At 45.5% G+C, this 21,365-nt stretch overlaps 1 protein-coding gene across 1 annotated transcript in view; it reads right to left on the reverse strand.

Annotated features, from left to right (window-relative positions):
* LOC131352717 (Rieske domain-containing protein) overlaps positions 1–16,957 on the reverse strand; it is a 21,279-nt gene extending 4,322 nt beyond the window's left edge. Inside the window, exons 1-4 of the mRNA XM_058389029.1 lie at positions 16,851–16,957; positions 16,644–16,709; positions 591–758; positions 478–512 (exon numbers count right to left, since the gene is read on the reverse strand). Coding sequence (XP_058245012.1) covers positions 478–512; positions 591–753 — 198 coding nt within the window. The 5' untranslated portion in view covers positions 754–758; positions 16,644–16,709; positions 16,851–16,957. The remainder of the gene's footprint in view (positions 1–477; positions 513–590; positions 759–16,643; positions 16,710–16,850) is intronic.
* Between the last annotated feature and the right edge of the window lie 4,408 nt (positions 16,958–21,365).

The raw sequence follows: 21,365 nt of genomic DNA on the forward strand, positions 1-21,365 counted from the left end.
GAGTGTAGAGTCTGAACAGTGTAGAGAGTCTGAACAGTGTAGAGAGTCTGAACAGTGTAGAGAGTCTGAACAGTGTAGAGAGACTGAACAGTGTAGAGAGACTGAACAGTGTAGAGAGTCTGAACAGTGTAGAGAGACTGAACAGTGTAGAGAGTCTGAACAGTGTAGAGAGACTAAAGAGTGTAGAGACTGAACAGTGTAGAGAGACTGAACAGTGTAGAGAGTCTGAACAGTGTAGAGAGACTGAACAGTATAGAGAGACTGAACAGTATAGAGAGACTGAACAGTATAGAGAGGCTGAAGAGTGTAGAGAGAGTGAACAGTGTAGAGAGACTGAACAGTATAGAGAGACTGAAGAGTGTAGAGACACTGAACAGTGTAGAGAGACTGAAGAGTGAGGAGGTTAAATCAGCTAAACATGCTAATGATGCTAAAGTAGCTAAGCTAAAAGAGGATTTGTGTAAAAGTGTCTTTCACCTCAATGTCTCCATTCTGTAGAGGACCTCCAGCATCTACAACAGAACAAACAGACACTCAGTTACACACACACACACACACACACACACACACACACTCACACACACTCTTACGGTAGCAGTGTGCATCCAGAGCGTGGAGCTCCCCCCGGTGGTGTAGAAGCAGCACTTCTCTGCCGTTCACACTCGTCACTAGACGATTAGCTCTAATGACATCATCACGCTGACCAATGAGATACGAGTCTGTGGGCGGAGACACATCCTCATCTGATGACATCACAACTGCAGAACAAACACACACACACACACTGGTGAAGGTGTTGGACTTTTGATCAGATAGTCATGAGTCCAGGTCCATGACGCGTCCACTGCCGGGCCCCCGAGCAAGGCCCTTAACATGCAATGGGTCAGTTTAATAAAATGAGATAAAAATATATGTCACTATGGATAAGGGCCAGAAACGGCAGAAACGTAAATAAAATATAATGCACACTCCTATACACACACACACACACACACACACTCCCACACACACACACACACACACTCCCACACACACACACACACACACAGTGTGACAGCTGCTGGTCAAAAGGAGGAAGAATAGAGAGGAATATCCTGCTGGTGGCTTTCTGTGTTCAACAATCAACTGAGAAAATTAAATAATGCCACATAAGGAAGGGTAGTGTGCGTGTGTGTGTAAGTGTGTGAGTAAGTGTGTGTGTGTTCATCACTGAGTGAGTGTGTGTGTGTTCATCACTGAGTGAGTGTGTGTGTGTTCATCACTGAGTGAGTGTGTGTGTTCATTGAGTGAGTGTGTGTGTGTTCATTGAGTGAGTGTGTGTGTGTTCATCACTGAGTGAGTGTGTGTGTGTGTGTTCATCACTGAGTGAGTGTGTGTGTGTGTATGTGTGTGTGTTCATCACTGAGTGAGTGTGTGTGTGTTCATCACTGAGTGAGTGAGTGTGTGTGTTCATCACTGAGTGAGTGTGTGTGTGTGTTCATCACTGAGTGAGTGAGTGTGTGTGTGTGTGTTCATCACTAAGTGAGTGAGTGTGTGTGTGTGTATGTGTGTGTGTTCATCACTGAGTGAGTGTGTGTGTGTGTTCATCACTGAGTGTGTGTATGAGTGTGTGTGTTCATCACTGAGTGTGTGTGTGTGTATGTGTGTGTGTTCATCACTGAGTGTGTGTGTGTGTGTGTTCATTACTGTGTGTGTGTGTATGAGTGTGTGTGTTCATCACTGAGTGTGTGTGTGTGTGTTCATCACTGAGTGTGTGTGTGTGTGTGTGTTCATCACTGAGTGTGTGTGTGTGTGTGTTCATCACTGAGTGTGTGTGTGTGTGTGTGTTCATCACTGAGTGTGTGTGTGTGTGTTCATCACTGTTTGTGTGTGTATGAGTGTGTGTGTTCATCACTGAGTGTGTGTGTGTGTTCATCACTGAGTGTGTGTGTGTGTGTGTGTGTGTGTGTTCATCACTGAGTGTGTGTGTGTGTGTGTGTGTGTTCATCACTGAGTGAGTGAGTGAGTGTGTGTGTGTGTGTGTTCATCACTGAGTGTGTGTGTGTGTGTGTGTTCATCACTGTGTGAGTGAGTGTGTGTGTGTGTTCATCACTGAGTGTGTGTGTGTGTGTGTGTTCATCACTGAGTGTGTGTGTGTGTGTTCATCACTGAGTGTGTGTGTAAATCACTGAGTGTGTGTGTATGAGTGTGTGTGTTCATCACTGAGTGTGTGTGTGTGTTCATCACTGAGTGTGTGTGTATGAGTGTGTGTTCATCACTGAGTGAGTGTGTGTGTGTGTGTGTGTTCATCACTGAGTGTGTGTGTGTGTGTTCATCACTGAGTGAGTGTGTGTGTGTGTGTTCATCACTGAGTGTGTGTGTGTGTGTTCATCACTGAGTGTGTGTGTGTGTGTGTGTGTTCATCACTGAGTGTGTGTGTGTGTGTGTGTGTTCATCACTGAGTGAGTGTGTGTGTGTGTGTTCATCACTGAGTGTGTGTGTGTGTGTGTGTGTGTGTGTTCATCACTGAGTGTGTGTGTGTGTGTGTGTTCATCACTGAGTGTGTGTGTGTGTGTGTGTTCATCAATGAGTGAGTGAGTGTGAGTGTGTGTGTGTGTTCATCACTGAGTGTGTGTGTGTGTGTGTGTGTTCATCACTGAGTGTGTGTGTGTGTGTGTGTAAATCACTGAGTGTGTGTGTATGAGTGTGTGTGTTCATCACTGAGTGTGTGTGTGTGTTCATCACTGAGTGTGTGTGTATGAGTGTGTGTTCATCACTGAGTGTGTGTGTGTGTTCATCACTGAGTGAGTGTGTGTGTGTGTGTGTTCATCACTGAGTGAGTGTGTGTGTGTGTGTTCATCACTGAGTGTGTGTGTGTGTGTGTGTGTCTGTTCGTCACTGAGTGAGTGTGTGTGTGTGTGTTCATCACTGTGTGTGTGTGTGTGTGTGTGTGTGTGTCTGTTCATCACTGAGTGAGTGTGTGTGTGTGTCTGTTCATCACTGAGTGTGTGTGTGTGTGTGTGTGTGTCTGTTCATCACTGAGTGAGTGTGTGTGTGTGTGTTCATCACTGAGTGTGTGTGTGTGTGTGTGTGTTCATCACTGAGTGTGTGTGTAAATCACTGAGTGTGTGTGTATGAGTGTGTGTGTTCATCACTGAGTGTGTGTGTGTGTTCATCACTGAGTGTGTGTGTATGAGTGTGTGTTCATCACTGAGTGTGTGTGTGTGTGTCTGTTCGTCACTGAGTGAGTGAGTGTGTGTGTGTTCATCACTGAGTGTGTGTGTATGAGTGTGTGTGTTCATCACTGAGTGTGTGTGTATGAGTGTGTGTTCATCACTGAGTGAGTGTGTGTGTGTGTGTTCATCACTGAGTGAGTGTGTGTGTGTGTCTGTTCATCACTGAGTGAGTGTGTGTGTGTGTGTGTTCATCACTGAGTGTGTGTGTGTGTGTGTGTGTTCATCACTGAGTGTGTGTGTAAATCACTGAGTGTGTGTGTATGAGTGTGTGTGTTCATCACTGAGTGAGTGTGTGTGTGTGTGTTCATCACTGAGTGAGTGTGTGTTCATCACTGAGTGAGTGTGTGTGTGTGTTCATCATTGAGTGAGTGAGTGTGTGTGTGTGTTCATCACTGAGTGTGTGTGTGTGTTCATCACTGAGTGTGTGTGTGTGTGTTCATCACTGAGTGTGTGTGTGTGTGTTCATCACTGAGTGTGTGTGTGTGTGTCTGTTCTTCACTGAGTGTGTGTGTGTGTGTGTCTGTTCATCACTGAGTGAGTGTGTGTGTGTGTGTCTGTTCATCACTGAGTGAGTGTGTGTGTGTGTAAATCACTGAGTGTGTGTGTGTGTGTGTGTGTGTCTGTTCATCACTGAGTGAGTGTGTGTGTTCATCACTGAGTGTGTGTGTGTGTGTGTGTGTGTGTTCATCAATGAGTGAGTGAGTGTGAGTGTGTGTGTGTGTTCATCACTGAGTGTGTGTGTGTGTTCATCACTGAGTGAGTGTGTGTGTGTCTGTTCATCACTGCGTGAGTGAGTGTGTGTGTGTGTGTTCATCACTGAGTGTGTGTGTGTGTGTGTCTGTTCATCACTGAGTGAGTGTGTGTGTGTCTGTTCATCACTGAGTGTGTGTGTGTGTGTAAATCACTGAGTGTGTGTGTGTGTGTGTGTTCATCACTGAGTGAGTGAGTGTGTGTGTGTGTGTTCATCACTGAGTGTGTGTGTGTGTGTGTGTGTGTTCATCAATGAGTGAGTGAGTGTGTGTGTGTGTGTTCATCACTGAGTGTGTGTGTGTGTGTCTGTTCATCACTGCGTGAGTGAGTGTGTGTGTGTGTGTGTGTTCATCACTGAGTGTGTGTGTGTGTGTGTGTGTCTGTTCATCACTGCGTGAGTGAGTGTGTGTGTGTGTGTTCATCACTGAGTGTGTGTGTGTGTGTGTTCATCACTGAGTGTGTGTGTGTGTGTGTGTTCATCACTGAGTGTGTGTGTGTGTGTGTGTTCATCACTGAGTGTGTGTGTGTGTGTAAATCACTGAGTGTGTGTGTGTGTGTTCATCACTGAGTGAGTGTGTGTGTGTCTGTTCATCACTGAGTGTGTGTGTGTGTGTGTGTCTGTTCATCACTGCGTGAGTGAGTGTGTGTGTGTGTGTGTGTTCATCACTGAGTGTGTGTGTGTCTGTTCATCACTGAGTGAGTGAGTGTGTGTGTGTGTGTGTGTGTTCATCACTGAGTGTGTGTGTGTGTGTAAATCACTGAGTGAGTGTGTGTGTGTCTGTTCATCACTGAGTGAGTGTCTGTGTGTGTCTGTTCATCACTGAGTGTGTGTGTGTGTGTGTCTGTTCATCACTGAGTGAGTGAGTGTGTGTGTGTGTTCATCACTGAGTGAGTGAGTGTGTGTGTGTGTTCATCACTGAGTGTGTGTGTGTGTGTCTGTTCATCACTGAGTGAGTGTGTGTGTGTCTGTTCATCACTAAGTGAGTGAGTGTGTGTGTGTATGTGTGTGTGTTCATCACTGAGTGAGTGTGTGTGTGTTCATTACTGTGTGTGTGTGTGTGTGTGTGTTCATCACTGTTTGTGTGTGAATGAGTGTGTGTGTTCATCACTGAGTGTGTGTGTGTGTGTTCATCACTGAGTGTGTGTGTGTGTGTGTTCATCACTGAGTGTGTGTGTGTGTGTTCATCACTGAGTGTGTGTGTGTGTGTGTTCATCACTGAGTGAGTGAGTGTGTGTGTGTGTTCATCACTGAGTGTGTGTGTGTGTGTCTGTTCATCACTGAGTGAGTGTGTGTGTGTTCATCACTGAGTGTGTGTGTGTGTGTTCATTACTGTGTGTGTGTGTGTGTGTGTTCATCACTGTTTGTGTGTGAATGAGTGTGTGTGTTCATCACTGTGTGTGTGTGTGTGTGTTCATCACTGAGTGTGTGTGTGTGTGTGTTCATCACTGAGTGTGTGTGTGTGTGTGTGTGTGTGTTCATCACTGAGTGAGTGTGAGTGTGTGTTCATCACTGAGTGTGTGTGTGTGTGTGTGTTCATCACTGAGTGTGTGTGTGTGTGTTCATCACTGAGTGAGTGTGTGTGTGTCTGTTCATCACTGAGTGTGTGTGTGTGTGTGTGTGTCTGTTCATCACTGCGTGAGTGAGTGTGTGTGTGTGTGTGTTCATCACTGAGTGTGTGTGTGTGTGTGTCTGTTCATCACTGAGTGAGTGTGTGTGTGTGTGTGTGTGTGTGTGTGTTCATCACTGAGTGTGTGTGTGTGTGTGTTCATCACTGAGTGTGTGTGTGTGTGTGTGTTCATCACTGAGTGTGTGTGTGTGTGTGTGTTCATCACTGAGTGTGTGTGTGTGTGTAAATCACTGAGTGTGTGTGTGTGTGTCTGTTCATCACTGAGTGTGTGTGTGTGTGTGTGTGTGTGTGTTCATCACTGAGTGTGTGTGTGTGTGTGTGTGTGTGTTCATCACTGAGTGTGTGTGTGTGTGTAAATCACTGAGTGAGTGTCTGTGTGTGTCTGTTCATCACTGAGTGAGTGTCTGTGTGTGTCTGTTCATCACTGAGTGAGTGTGTGTGTGTGTTCATCACTGAGTGTGTGTGTGTGTGTGTGTTCATCACTGAGTGAGTGTGTGTGTGTGTGTTCATCACTGAGTGAGTGTGTGTGTGTCTGTTCATCACTGAGTGAGTGTGTGTGTGTGTGTTCATCACTGAGTGTGTGTGTGTGTGTTCATCACTGAGTGTGTGTGTGTGTGTGTGTGTGTTCATCACTGAGTGTGTGTGTGTGTGTGTGTTCATCACTGAGTGTGTGTGTGTGTGTGTGTTCATCACTGAGTGTGTGTGTATGAGTGTGTGTGTTCATCACTGAGTGTGTGTGTGTGTTCATCACTGAGTGAGTGTGTGTGTGTGTTCATCACTGAGTGAGTGTGTGTGTGTGTGTTCATCACTGAGTGAGTGTGTGTGTGTGTGTTCATCACTGAGTGTGTGAGTGTGAGTAAGTGTGTGTGTTCATCACTGAGTGAGTGTGTGTGTGTGTGTGTGTGTTCATCACTGAGTGAGTGTGTGTGTGTGTCTGTTCATCACTGAGTGAGTGTGTGTGTATGTTCATCACTGAGTGAGTGTGTGTGTGTGTCTGTTCATCACTGAGTGTGTGTGTGTGTGTCTGTTCGTCACTGAGTGAGTGAGTGTGTGTGTGTTCATCACTGAGTGTGTGTGTGTGTGTGTTCATCACTGAGTGAGTGCGTGTGTGTGTGTTCATCACTGAGTGTGTGTGTGTGTGTTCATCACTGAGTGTGTGTGTTCATCACTGAGTGTGTGTGTGTGTTCATCACTGAGTGTGTGTGTGTGTGTGTGTGTTCATCACTGAGTGAGTGTGTGTGTGTGTGTGTTCATCACTGAGTGTGTGTGTGTGTGTGTCTGTTCGTCACTGAGTGAGTGAGTGTGTGTGTGTTCATCACTGAGTGAGTGTGTGTGTGTGTGTTCATCACTGAGTGTGTGTGTATGAGTGTGTGTGTTCATCACTGAGTGTGTGTGTATGAGTGTGTGTTCATCACTGAGTGAGTGTGTGTGTGTGTGTTCATCACTGAGTGAGTGTGTGTGTGTGTCTGTTCATCACTGAGTGTGTGTGTGTGTGTGTGTTCATCACTGAGTGAGTGTGTGTGTGTGTGTTCATCACTGAGTGAGTGTGTGTGTGTGTGTTCATCACTGAGTGTGTGAGTAAGTGTGTGTGTGTTCATCACTGAGTGAGTGTGTGTGTGTGTGTGTGTGTTCATCACTGAGTGAGTGTGTGTGTGTGTCTGTTCATCACTGAGTGAGTGTGTGTGTATGTTCATCACTGAGTGAGTGTGTGTGTGTGTCTGTTCATCACTGAGTGTGTGTGTGTGTGTCTGTTCGTCACTGAGTGAGTGAGTGTGTGTGTGTTCATCACTGAGTGAGTGTGTGTGTGTGTGTGTTCATCACTGAGTGAGTGTGTGTGTGTGTTCATCACTGAGTGAGTGTGTGTGTGTGTGTGTTCATCACTGAGTGAGTGTGTGTGTGTGTTCATCACTGAGTGAGTGTGTGTGTGTGTGTTCATCACTGAGTGTGTGTGTGTGTGTTCATCACTGAGTGTGTGTGTGTGTGTGTGTTCATCACTGAGTGTGTGTGTGTGTGTTCATCACTGAGTGTGTGTGTAAATCACTGAGTGTGTGTGTATGAGTGTGTGTGTTCATCACTGAGTGTGTGTGTGTGTTCATCACTGAGTGTGTGTGTATGAGTGTGTGTTCATCACTGAGTGAGTGTGTGTGTGTGTGTGTTCATCACTGAGTGTGTGTGTGTGTGTGTGTGTCTGTTCATCACTGAGTGAGTGAGTGTGTGTGTGTTCATCACTGAGTGAGTGTGTGTGTGTGTGTTCATCACTGAGTGTGTGGGTATGAGTGTGTGTGTTCATCACTGAGTGTGTGGGTATGAGTGTGTGTGTTCATCACTGAGTGAGTGTGTGTGTGTGTGTTCATCACTGAGTGAGTGTGTGTGTGTGTCTGTTCATCACTGAGTGAGTGTGTGTGTGTGTGTGTGTTCATCACTGAGTGTGTGTGTGTGTGTGTGTTCATCACTGAGTGTGTGTGTGTGTGTGTGTTCATCACTGAGTGTGTGTGTATGAGTGTGTGTGTTCATCACTGAGTGTGTGTGTGTGTTCATCACTGAGTGAGTGTGTGTGTGTGTGTTCATCACTGAGTGAGTGTGTGTGTGTGTGTTCATCACTGAGTGAGTGTGTGTGTGTGTGTTCATCACTGAGTGTGTGAGTGTGAGTAAGTGTGTGTGTGTTCATCACTGAGTGAGTGTGTGTGTGTGTGTGTTCATCACTGAGTGAGTGTGTGTGTGTGTCTGTTCATCACTGAGTGAGTGTGTGTGTGTGTGTGTTCATCACTGAGTGAGTGTGTGTGTGTGTGTGTGTTCATCACTGAGTGTGTGTGTGTGTCTGTTCATCACTGAGTGAGTGTGTGTGTATGTTCATCACTGAGTGTGTGTGTGTGTGTGTTCATCACTGAGTGTGTGTGTAAATCACTGAGTGTGTGTGTTCATCACTGAGTGTGTGTGTGTGTTCATCACTGAGTGTGTGTGTATGAGTGTGTGTTCATCACTGAGTGAGTGTGTGTGTGTGTGTTCATCACTGAGTGAGTGTGTGTGTGTGTCTGTTCATCACTGAGTGAGTGTGTGTGTGTGTGTTCATCACTGAGTGAGTGTGTGTGTGTGTCTGTTCATCACTGAGTGAGTGTGTGTGTGTGTGTTCATCACTGAGTGAGTGTGTGTGTGTGTTCATCATTGAGTGAGTGAGTGTGTGTGTGTGTGTGTTCATCACTGAGTGAGTGTGTGTGTGTGTTCATCATTGAGTGAGTGAGTGTGTGTGTGTGTGTGTTCATCACTGAGTGTGTGTGTGTGTTCATCACTGAGTGTGTGTGTTCATCACTGAGTGTGTGTGTGTGTGTTCATCACTGAGTGAGTGTGTGTGTGTGTCTGTTCATCACTGAGTGAGTGTGTGTTCATCACTGAGTGTGTGTGTGTGTGTGTGTGTGTTCATCACTGAGTGAGTGTGTGTGTGTGTGTGTGTGTGTGTGTTCATCAATGAGTGAGTGAGTGTGAGTGTGTGTGTGTGTAAATCACTGAGTGTGTGTGTGTGTGTGTTCATCACTGAGTGAGTGTGTGTGTGTCTGTTCATCACTGCGTGAGTGAGTGTGTGTGTGTGTGTTCATCACTGAGTGTGTGTGTGTGTGTGTGTGTTCATCACTGAGTGTGTGTGTGTGTGTCTGTTCATCACTGAGTGAGTGTGTGTGTTCATCACTGAGTGAGTGTGTGTGTGTCTGTTCATCACTGAGTGTGTGTGTGTGTGTGTGTTCATCACTGAGTGTGTGTGTGTGTGTTCATCAATGAGTGAGTGAGTGTGTGTGTGTGTGTTCATCACTGAGTGAGTGAGTGTGTGTGTGTGTGTTCATCACTGAGTGTGTGTGTGTGTGTGTGTGTGTGTTCATCACTGTGTGAGTGAGTGTGTGTGTGTGTGTTCATCACTGAGTGTGTGTGTGTGTGTTCATCACTGAGTGAGTGTGTGTGTGTGTGTGTGTTCATCAATGAGTGAGTGAGTGTGTGTGTGTGTGTTCATCACTGAGTGTGTGTGTGTGTGTGTGTGTCTGTTCATCACTGCGTGAGTGAGTGTGTGTGTGTTCATCACTGAGTGTGTGTGTGTGTGTTTGTCTGTTCATCACTGCGTGAGTGAGTGTGTGTGTGTGTGTTCATCACTGAGTGTGTGTGTGTGTGTTCATCACTGCGTGAGTGAGTGTGTGTGTGTGTGTTCATCACTGAGTGTGTGTGTGTGTGTGTTCATCACTGAGTGTGTGTGTGTGTGTGTGTGTGTTCATCACTGAGTGTGTGTGTGTGTGTAAATCACTGAGTGTGTGTGTGTGTGTTCATCACTGAGTGAGTGTGTGTGTGTCTGTTCATCACTGAGTGTGTGTGTGTGTGTGTTCATCACTGCGTGAGTGAGTGTGAGTGTGTGTGTGTGTCTGTTCATCACTGCGTGAGTGAGTGTGAGTGTGTGTGTGTGTTCATCACTGAGTGTGTGTGTGTGTGTGTCTGTTCATCACTGCGTGAGTGAGTGTGTGTGTGTTCATCACTGAGTGAGTGTGTGTGTGTGTTCATCACTGAGTGTGTGTGTGTGTGTGTCTGTTCATCACTGAGTGAGTGTGTGTGTGTGTGTTCATCACTAAGTGAGTGAGTGTGTGTGTGTGTTCATCACTGAGTGTGTGTGTGTGTGTTCATCACTGAGTGAGTGTGTGTGTGTGTGTGTGTTCATCACTGAGTGTGTGTGTGTGTGTGTCTGTTCATCACTGAGTGAGTGTGTGTGTTCATCACTGAGTGAGTGTGTGTGTGTTCATCACTAAGTGAGTGAGTGTGTGTGTGTATGTGTGTGTGTTCATCACTGAGTGAGTGTGTGTGTGTGTTCATCACTGAGTGTGTGTGTGTGTGTTCATTACTGTGTGTGTGTGTGTGTGTGTGTGTTCATCACTGTTTGTGTGTGTATGAGTGTGTGTGTTCATCACTGAGTGTGTGTGTGTGTGTGTGTGTGTTCATCACTGAGTGTGTGTGTGTGTGTGTGTTCATCACTGAGTGTGTGTGTGTGTGTGTGTTCATCACTGAGTGAGTGCGTGTGTGTGTGTTCATCACTGAGTGTGTGTGTGTGTGTGTGTGTTCATCACTGAGTGTGTGTGTGTGTTCATCACTGAGTGTGTGTGTATGAGTGTGTGTTCATCACTGAGTGAGTGTGTGTGTGTGTGTGTTCATCACTGAGTGTGTGTGTGTGTGTGTGTCTGTTCGTCACTGAGTGAGTGAGTGTGTGTGTGTTCATCACTGAGTGAGTGTGTGTGTGTGTGTGTTCATCACTGAGTGTGTGTGTATGAGTGTGTGTGTTCATCACTGAGTGTGTGTGTATGAGTGTGTGTTCATCACTGAGTGAGTGTGTGTGTGTGTGTTCATCACTGAGTGAGTGTGTGTGTGTGTCTGTTCGTCACTGAGTGTGTGTGTGTGTGTGTGTTCATCACTGAGTGTGTGTGTGTGTGTGTGTGTGTGTGTTCATCACTGAGTGTGTGTGTAAATCACTGAGTGTGTGTGTTCATCACTGAGTGTGTGTGTGTGTTCATCACTGAGTGTGTGTGTATGAGTGTGTGTGTTCATCACTGAGTGTGTGTGTATGAGTGTGTGTTCATCACTGAGTGAGTGTGTGTGTGTGTTCATCATTGAGTGAGTGAGTGTGTGTGTGTGTGTGTTCATCACTGAGTGTGTGTGTGTGTTCATCACTGAGTGTGTGTGTTCATCACTGAGTGTGTGTGTATGAGTGTGTGTGTTCATCACTGAGTGTGTGTGTATGAGTGTGTGTTCATCACTGAGTGAGTGTGTGTGTGTGTGTTCATCACTGAGTGTGTGTGTATGAGTGTGTGTTCATCACTGAGTGAGTGTGTGTGTGTGTGTGTTCATCACTGAGTGAGTGTGTGTGTGTGTCTGTTCATCACTGAGTGAGTGTGTGTGTGTGTGTTCATCACTGAGTGTGTGTGTGTGTGTGTGTGTGTGTGTTCATCACTGAGTGTGTGTGTAAATCACTGAGTGTGTGTGTTCATCACTGAGTGTGTGTGTGTGTTCATCACTGAGTGTGTGTGTATGAGTGTGTGTGTTCATCACTGAGTGTGTGTGTATGAGTGTGTGTTCATCACTGAGTGAGTGTGTGTGTGTGTTCATCATTGAGTGAGTGAGTGTGTGTGTGTGTGTGTTCATCACTGAGTGTGTGTGTGTGTTCATCACTGAGTGTGTGTGTTCATCACTGAGTGTGTGTGTGTGTGTTCATCACTGAGTGAGTGTGTGTGTGTGTCTGTTCATCACTGAGTGAGTGTGTGTTCATCACTGAGTGTGTGTGTGTGTGTGTGTTCATCACTGAGTGAGTGTGTGTGTGTGTAAATCACTGTGTGTGTGTGTGTGTGTGTGTGTGTGTTCATCACTGAGTGTGTGTGTGTGTGTTCATCAATGAGTGAGTGAGTGTGAGTGTGTGTGTGTGTTCATCACTGAGTGTGTGTGTGTGTGTAAATCACTGAGTGTGTGTGTGTGTGTTCATCACTGAGTGAGTGTGTGTGTGTGTGTGTGTTCATCACTGAGTGTGTGTGTGTGTGTGTCTGTTCATCACTGAGTGAGTGTGTGTGTGTGTGTGTGTTCATCACTGCGTGAGTGAGTGTGTGTGTGTGTGTTCATCACTGAGTGTGTGTGTGTGTGTCTGTTCATCACTGAGTGTGTGTGTGTGTGTAAATCACTGAGTGTGTGTGTGTGTGTGTGTTCATCACTGAGTGAGTGTGTGTGTGTCTGTTCATCACTGTGTGAGTGAGTGTGTGTGTGTGTGTTCATCACTGAGTGAGTGTGTGTGTGTGTGTGTGTTCATCACTGAGTGTGTGTGTGTGTGTGTGTGTCTGTTCATCACTGAGTGTGTGTGTGTGTGTGTGTCTGTTCATCACTGCGTGAGTGAGTGTGTGTGTGTGTGTTCATCACTGAGTGTGTGTGTGTGTGTGTGTCTGTTCATCACTGCGTGAGTGAGTGTGTGTGTGTGTGTTCATCACTGAGTGTGTGTGTGTGTGTGTTCATCACTGAGTGTGTGTGTGTGTGTGTGTTCATCACTGAGTGTGTGTGTGTGTGTAAATCACTGAGTGTGTGTGTGTGTGTTCATCACTGAGTGTGTGTGTGTGTGTCTGTTCATCACTGAGTGTGTGTGTGTGTGTGTGTCTGTTCATCACTGCGTGAGTGAGTGTGAGTGTGTGTGTGTGTGTCTGTTCATCACTGCGTGAGTGAGTGTGTGTGTGTGTGTGTGTTCATCACTGAGTGTGTGTGTGTGTGTGTCTGTTCATCACTGAGTGAGTGAGTGTGTGTGTGTGTGTTCATCACTGAGTGAGTGTGTGTGTGTCTGTTCATCACTGAGTGTGTGTGTGTGTGTGTCTGTTCATCACTGCGTGAGTGAGTGTGTGTGTGTGTGTGTGTTCATCACTGAGTGAGTGAGTGTGTGTGTGTGTGTGTGTCTGTTCATCACTGAGTGAGTGAGTGTGTGTGTGTGTGTCTGTTCATCACTGAGTGAGTGTGTGTGTGTCTGTTCATCACTGAGTGTGTGTGTGTGTGTGTGTCTGTTCATCACTGAGTGAGTGAGTGTGTGTGTGTGTCTGTTCATCACTGAGTGTGTGTGTGTGTGTGTGTCTGTTCATCACTGAGTGTGTGTGTGTGTGTGTGTCTGTTCATCACTGAGTGAGTGTGTGTGTGTGTGTGTTCATCACTGAGTGTGTGTGTATGAGTGTGTGTTCATCACTGAGTGTGTGTGTGTGTGTTCATCACTGAGTGAGTGTGTGTGTGTGTGTGTTCATCACTGAGTGTGTGTGTGTGTGTTCATCACTGAGTGAGTGTGTGTGTGTCTGTTCATCACTGAGTGTGTGTGTGTGCGTGTCTGTTCATCACTGAGTGAGTGAGTGTGTGTGTGTGTGTGTGTGTTCATCACTGAGTGTGTGTGTGTGTGTGTCTGTTCATCACTGAGTGAGTGAGTGTGTGTGTGTGTGTGTGTCTGTTCATCACTGAGTGAGTGTGTATGAGTGTGTGTTCATCACTGAGTGTGTGTGTGTGTGTTCATCACTGAGTGAGTGTGTGTGTGTCTGTTCATCACTGAGTGTGTGTGTGTGCGTGTCTGTTCATCACTGAGTGAGTGAGTGTGTGTGTGTGTGTGTGTCTGTTCATCACTGAGTGAGTGTGTGTGTGTCTGTTCATCACTGAGTGTGTGTGTGTGTGTGTCTGTTCATCACTGAGTGAGTGAGTGTGTGTGTGTGTGTTCATCACTGAGTGTGTGTGTGTGTGTGTGTTCATCACTGAGTGTGTGTGTATGAGTGTGTGTTCATCACTGAGTGAGTGTGTGTGTGTGTGTGTTCATCACTGAGTGAGTGTGTGTGTGTGTGTTCATCACTGAGTGTGTGTGTATGAGTGTGTGTTCATCACTGAGTGAGTGTGTGTGTGTGTGTGTGTGTTCATCACTGAGTGTGTGTGTATGAGTGTGTGTTCATCACTGAGTGTGTGTGTGTGTGTTCATCACTGAGTGAGTGTGTGTGTGTCTGTTCATCACTGAGTGTGTGTGTGTGTGTGTCTGTTCATCACTGAGTGAGTGAGTGTGTGTGTGTGTGTGTGTGTTCATCACTGAGTGTGTGTGTGTGTGTGTCTGTTCATCACTGAGTGAGTGAGTGTGTGTGTGTGTGTGTGTCTGTTCATCACTGAGTGAGTGTGTGTGTGTCTGTTCATCACTGAGTGTGTGTGTGTGTGTGTCTGTTCATCACTGAGTGAGTGAGTGTGTGTGTGTGTGTTCATCACTGAGTGTGTGTGTGTGTGTGTGTTCATCACTGAGTGTGTGTGTATGAGTGTGTGTTCATCACTGAGTGAGTGTGTGTGTGTGTGTGTTCATCACTGAGTGAGTGTGTGTGTGTGTGTTCATCACTGAGTGTGTGTGTATGAGTGTGTGTTCATCACTGAGTGAGTGTGTGTGTGTGTGTGTTCATCACTGAGTGTGTGTGTGTGTGTGTGTTCATCACTGAGTGTGTGTGTATGAGTGTGTGTTCATCACTGAGTGAGTGTGTGTGTGTGCGTGTTCATCACTGAGTGTGTGTGTGTGTTCATCACTGAGTGTGTGTGTGTGTTCATCACTGAGTGTGTGTGTGTGTTCATCACTGAGTGTGTGTGTGTGTGTTCATCACTGAGTGTGTGTGTGTGTGTTCATCACTGAGTGTGTGTGTGTGTTCATCACTGAGTGTGTGTGTGTTCATCACTGTTTGTGTGTGTGTGTTCATCACTGAGTGTGTGTGTGTGTGTGTGTGTGTGTTCATCACTGAGTGAGTGAGTGTGTGTGTGTGTGTGTGCGTGTTCATCACTGAGTGTGTGTGTGTGTGTGTGTTCATCACTGAGTGTGTGTGTGTGTGTGTTCATCACTGAGTGTGTGTGTTCATCACTGAGTGGGTGTGTGTGTGTGTTCATCACTGAGTGTGTGTGTGTGTGTGTTCATCACTGAGTGTGTGTGTGTGTGTGTTCATCACTGAGTGTGTGTGTGTGTGTTCATTACTGTGTGAGTGAGTGTGTGTGTTCATCACTGAGTGTGTGTGTATGAGTGTGTGTGTTCATCACTGAGTGTGTGTGTGTGTTCATCACTGAGTGAGTGAGTGTGTGTGTGTGTGTGCGTGTTCATCACTGAGTGTGTGTGTGTGTGTGTGTTCATCACTGAGTGTGTGTGTGTGTGTGTGTGTGTGCGTGTTCATCACTGAGTGTGTGTGTGTGTGTTCATCACTGAGTGAGTGAGTGAGTGTGTGTGTGTGTGTGTGTGCGTGTTCATCACTGAGTGTGTGTGTGTGTGTGTGTGTTCATCACTGAGTGTGTGTGTGTGTGTGTTCATCACTGAGTGTGTGTGTGTGTGTGTTCATCACTGAGTGTGTGTGTGTGTGTGTGTTCATCACTGAGTGTGTGTGTGTGTGTGTTCATCACTGAGTGTGTGTGTGTGTTCATTACTGTGTGAGTGAGTGTGTGTGTGTTCATCACTGAGTGTGTGTGTGTGTGTGTGCGTGTTCATCACTGAGTGTGTGTGTGTGTGTGTGTTCATCACTGAGTGTGTGTGTGTGTGTGTGTGTGTGTGTGTTCATCACTGAGTGTGTGTGTGTGTGTTCATCACTGAGTGTGTGTGTGTGTTCATCACTGAGTGTGTGTGTGTGTGTTCATCACTGAGTGTGTGTGTGTGTGTGTTCATCACTGAGTGTGTGTGTGTGTTCATCACTGAGTGTGTGTGTGTGTGTGTGTGTGTGTGTGTGTGCGTGTTCATCACTGAGTGTGTGTGTGTGTGTGTGTGTTCATCACTGAGTGTGTGTGTGTGTTCATCACTGAGTGTGTGTGTGTGTGTGTGTTCATCACTGAGTGTGTGTGTGTGTGTGTGTTCATCACTGAGTGAGTGAGTGTGTGTGTGTGTGCGTGTTCATCACTGAGTGTGTGTGTGTGTGTGTTCATCAATGAGTGTGTGTGTGTGTGTTCATCACTGAGTGTGTGTGTATGAGTGTGTGTGTTCATCACTGAGTGTGTGTGTGTTTGTGTTCATCACTGAGTGTGTGTGTGTGTGTTCATCACTGAGTGTGTGTGTGTTCATCACTGAGTGTGTGTGTGTGTGTTCATCACTGAGTGTGTGTGTGTTCATCACTGAGTGTGTGTGTGTGTGTGTTCATCACTGAGTGAGTGTGTGTGTGTGTGTTCATCACTGTGTGAGTGAGTGTGAGTGTGTGTGTGTTCATCACTGAGTGAGTGAGTGTGAGTGTGTGTGTGTTCATCACTGAGTGAGTGACTGTGAGTGTGTGTGTGTTCATCACTGAGTGTGTGTGTGTGTGTGTTCATCACTGAGTGTGTGTGTGTGTTCATCACTGAGTGTGAGTGTGTGTGTGTTCATCACTGAGTGAGTGAGTGTGAGTGTGTGTGTGTTCATCACTGTTTGTGTGTGTGTGTGTTCATCACTGAGTGAGTGAGTGTGTGTGTGTGTGTGTGTTCATCACTGAGTGAGTGAGTGTGTGTGTGTGTGTTCATCACTGTTTGTGTGTGTGTGTGTGTGTGTGTGTGTAAGTGTGTTTGAAACTCAGTAAACCTCAGCAGTAGGTTCCTCTCTGCAGTTCCTCCTTCTCACCAGCAGATGTCTCACTGCGCTGAAAAGCTTCGAGTGATGAGAAAGAACAGTAGAGTCATTTTGACATCACCAGTGAGTCGCGAACTAGAATAAATGTATTTATTTATTTTAAGTTAAAGACAGTTAAAGTTTAAGTTAAGACAGATATATTTAATAAAACCTCTTTACTTCATTTATAACGGCAAAATTTCCCGGCTACTCTCCACCTGCAGCACAACACGCTTGACTTCCTCTCTGACGTCACATCCGGGACACGCTGTCAAAATAAAAATCTCCACTTCCGTTTGGAAGTGCAACGCATTTTCTTATTATTTATTTATGGCTTCTGCTCTAAATTCAGTTAGATAATGATTAATAATAATAATAATAATAATATTATTAATAATAATAAAATGATCTACAAGAAAAAAATCCTCCTAAAACATGTTGAAGTGCAGGAAGTGTCCAGAAAAAAAATATTTTTCAAAGATTTCAAAGAAGTGTTTAAAATTTTGACCAGTGCTGGAACCTGGGTCAGTGGCCTGATGCACTAAAACAAAAGAGAACAGACAGAGAAATATCTCCGGAGCAGGAGCGACTCTTACACTGAGTTAAATCAGCAGCTGAAACATCTGCAGCACTTCCTGTCTTCACACACATCTGTATCTCTTTCCCACTTTATAACTGGACACACACACAAGCTGGAGAAGGATGAGGAACGTCTCTCTGTCCAGGTGAGTAATCCTGAGAGAGCTCTGCAGGAGGAGCCAGACACGCCCAGTCCAGGAGTTCGGCACCAGAACACCAGAACAAGTCCAATCTAAACTTTATACCTAAACCAGAACTAAACCCCAGACATGTGTCCAGATTAACACCATATGTCCAATGCCAAGTGTTGCAATAAGTGCACTGGTTACAGAGGTAAATGACCAGTTACTGATTGTGTGTGTGTGTGTGTGTGTATGTGAGTGTGTGTGTGTATGTGTGTGTGTATGTGTGTGTGTGTGTGTGTGTGTGTGTGTATGTGTGTGTGTGTGTGTGTGTGTGTGTATGTGTGTGTGTGTGTGTGTGTCCCACCCACTTCAGGTCTGTATAAATTCTGATGTTTACGGGACAGAGCAAAGTGACTGGACTTGTTTTCACTCAGACTTTCTCCTTCATTTCCTTTAATTCAGTTTTGCTCTTCAAACTCTTCATTCCTCTAATTCCTCTGTTCTCTTCTCCTCTCTGCTTTCTTCTCTTCTGTTCATCCTTCTTCTCCTTCATTCTTCTCTGTTACCCAAACAGATGCCCAGTCAGAGGAAGAAGAGACCAGCAGGGACAGTGGAGAGTTCTGGAGGATCAGAATGTCGTTACTGAAAACAGAAAATCAGGACTGTGTGATGTTTCTGCTCCAATTTATAAACCATCCAAAAAGTCTCACACGAAAACTCAAGCAAAAGAACCGGAAGGGTTGTCAGTCCCAGAGCTGCTGACTCCTCAAGTGGAAGGTGCAGCAGAACTCCGTGTTTCAGACACAGAAGCTCCAGAAATTTCTTTTCCAAAAGAGAAGAAAAGACCAGAAACCTCAGTCAAATCTGCAGAAGACATCAGAGGTCTAAAGGACGTAAGAGCACCAAAAGAACTCAGGACTTCAGAAGAAATTAGAACTCCAGAACAGGTGACAGCTCCAGACCTAGGAGAAGCACAGACACTGGAAGCTCCAGCACTGATTCTGACTGCTAAAGGTGAAATTCTAGAAGATATTACATTATCAGAAATACCTTCACAAGAAACTTCAGACATGATGACTCCACCGAAAACAGAAGAGACAGCAGCAGCTCAGGAAATGACCAGACCAGAAGTAATGAAAGAAACAGAAGTCTTATCTTCAGAAATGACCAGACCAGAAGTTAAGGAAGCACCAGAAATGATGTTAATAACTTCCAAAGAAACTCTAGAAGTATCAGCTCCAGAAGATTCAGTTCCAGAAATAAAAGCTCCAGTGATGGAGTCCCCAAAAGTACCATCACTAGAAGTTCCAGATGTGACACCATCAAAACTGGAAGCAATTCCAGATGTAATGGAAGCCCAAGAAGTGAGAGCAACTCTAGAAACTCTGGTCTTATCAGATGTGTTTACATCTGAACAAATGTTTATTTCAGAAGGAGGAGCAGCTCCCAGAGTGACAGAGTCACCAAAGTTCACTGCTGGTTTGGAAAAAATGGAAGCTCTTTTACCTCTGAAACTGGCAGCAGGTCCAGAACGGTCAGTTCCAGACCATGTACATATGGATGCTACATCAAATAACGGAACAGAAACTTCAGAAAACGCTGAAGCTCTTAATGTGATGGAACTCCAAAAGTTGTCCTGCTCAGAAATGAAAGCTTTAAAGGCTTTAGCTGGTGATGATCTTGATGTGATGGAACCTGAAATCATGATCATGCTAGAAGATGGACCAGAACCAAACGTGACATTAACCCCAGAAATGGAAGTACAGGAGATGAGAGCAGATGCTCCAGATGTACTGTGTGAAGTTCCCATGAGTGTTCATGAGGAGAAAATCATCAGCACTGCAGAGACACCAAAAGGTATCACAGTGTACTGCTCTCAGCCAATCAGAACATAGTGTACTGCTCTCAGCCAATCAGAACACAGTGTACTGCTCTCAGCCAATCAGAACATAGTGTACTGCTCTCAGCCAATCAGAACATAGTGTACTGCTCTCAGCCAATCAATATAGCTTAATAATATATATATTACTGTGTATTGGTAGTTATGGAGTCTTATTAAAACAGATGTGTGTGTGTGTGTGTGTGTTAAAAGTTGAAACTCCAACCTTAAATATTGAGAGGTGTGGCTTGACGAGGAGGAGGAGCTGCTGTGAATCTGGACTGTAGCGTGGGGGCAGTGGGTTCAGGAGCACGTCAGATTCTGTCTCAAGTTTCTGACCACGTCCACCTCGAACCGGCGCACAGAGATTTCTCATTTACAACTGAGTGTGTGTTAGTGTGAGAGTGTGTGTTAGTGTGAGAGTGTGTGTTAGTGTGAGAGTGTGTGTTAGTGTGAGAGTGTGTGTGTTAGTGTGAGAGTGTGTGTGTTAGTGTGAGAGTGTGTGTTAGTGTGAGAGTTGTGAGAGTTTGTGTGTTAGTGTGAGAGCTGAGAGAGTGTGTGTTAGTGTGAGAGTGTGTGTGTTAGTGTGAGAGTGTGTGTTAGTGTGAGAGCTGTGAGAGTGTGTGTGTTAGTGTGAGAGTTGTGAGTGTGTGTGTTAGTGTGAGAGTGTGTGTGTTGGTGTGAGAGTGTGTGTTAGTGTGAGAGCTGTGAGAGTGTGTGTGTTAGTGTGAGAGTTGTGAGTGTGTGTGTTAGTGTGAGAGTGTGTGTGTTGGTGTGAGAGTTGTGAGTGTGTGTGTTAGTGTGTGAGTGTGTGTTAGTGTGAGAGCTGTGAGAGTGTGTGTTAGTGTGAGAGTGTGTGTTAGTGTGAGAGCTGTGAGAGTGTGTGTTAGTGTGAGAGCTGTGAGAGTGTGAGAGCTGTGAGAGTGTGTTAGTGTGAGAGTGTGTGTGTTAGTGTGAGAGCTGTGAGAGTGTGTGTTAGTGTGAGAGTGTGTGTGTTAGTGTGAGAGTGTGTGTGTTAGTGTGAGAGCTGTGAGAGTGTGTGTTAGTGTGAGAGTGTGTGTGTTAGTGTGAGAGTTGTGAGAGTGTGTGTGTTAGTGTGAGAGCTGTGAGAGTGTGTGTGTTAGTGTGAGAGCTGTGAGAGTGTGTGTGTTAGTGTGAGAGTTGTGAGAGTGTGTGTGTTAGTGTGAGAGTGTGTGTGTTAGTGTGAGAGCTGTGAGAGTGTGTGTGTTAGTGTGAGAGTGTGTGTGTTAGTGTGAGAGCTGTGAGAGTGTGTGTGTTAGTGTGAGAGCTGTGAGAGTGTGTGTTAGTGTGAGAGCTGTGAGAGTGTGTGTTAGTGTGAGAGTGTGTGTGTTAGTGTGAGAGTGTGTGTTAGTGTGAGAGTTGTGAGAGTGTGTGTTAGTGTGAGAGTTGTGAGAGTGTGTGTTAGTGTGAGAGTTGTGAGAGTGTGTGTGTTAGTGTGAGAGTGTGTGTGTTAGTGTGAGTGTTGTGAGAGTGTGTGTTAGTGTGAGTGTGTGTGTTAGTGTGAGAGTTGTGAGTGTGTTAGTGTGAGTGTGTGTTAGTGTGAGTGTGTGTGTTAGTGTGTTAGTGTGAGAGTGTGTGTGTTAGTATTAGAGCTGTGAGAGTGTGTGTTAGTGTGAGAGTTGTGAGAGTGTGTGTTAGTGTGAGAGTGTGTGTTAGTGTGAGTGTGTGTGTGTTAGTATGAGAGCTGTGAGAGTGTGTGTTAGTGTGAGAGTTGTGAGAGTGTGTGTGTTAGTGTGAGAGTGTGTGTGTTAGTGTGAGTGTTGTGAGAGTGTGTGTTAGTGTGAGAGTTGTGAGAGTGTGTGTTAGTGTGAGTGTGTGTGTTAGTGTGAGAGTTGTGAGAGTGTGTGTTAGTGTGAGAGTGTGTGTTAGTGTGAGAGTTGTGAGAGTGTGTGTTAGTGTGAGAGTTGTGAGAGTGTGTGTTAGTGTGAGAGTTGTGAGAGTGTGTGTTAGTGTGAGAGTGTGTGTTAGTGTGAGTGTGTGTGTTAGTGTGAGAGTTGTGAGAGTGTGTGTTAGTGTGAGAGTGTGTGTTAGTGTGAGAGTTGTGAGAGTGTGTGTGTTAGTGTGAGAGTTGTGAGAGTGTGTGTTAGTGTG

This window comes from Hemibagrus wyckioides, linkage group LG05, assembly GCF_019097595.1.
Source record: "Hemibagrus wyckioides isolate EC202008001 linkage group LG05, SWU_Hwy_1.0, whole genome shotgun sequence".
NCBI lineage: Eukaryota > Metazoa > Chordata > Actinopteri > Siluriformes > Bagridae > Hemibagrus > Hemibagrus wyckioides.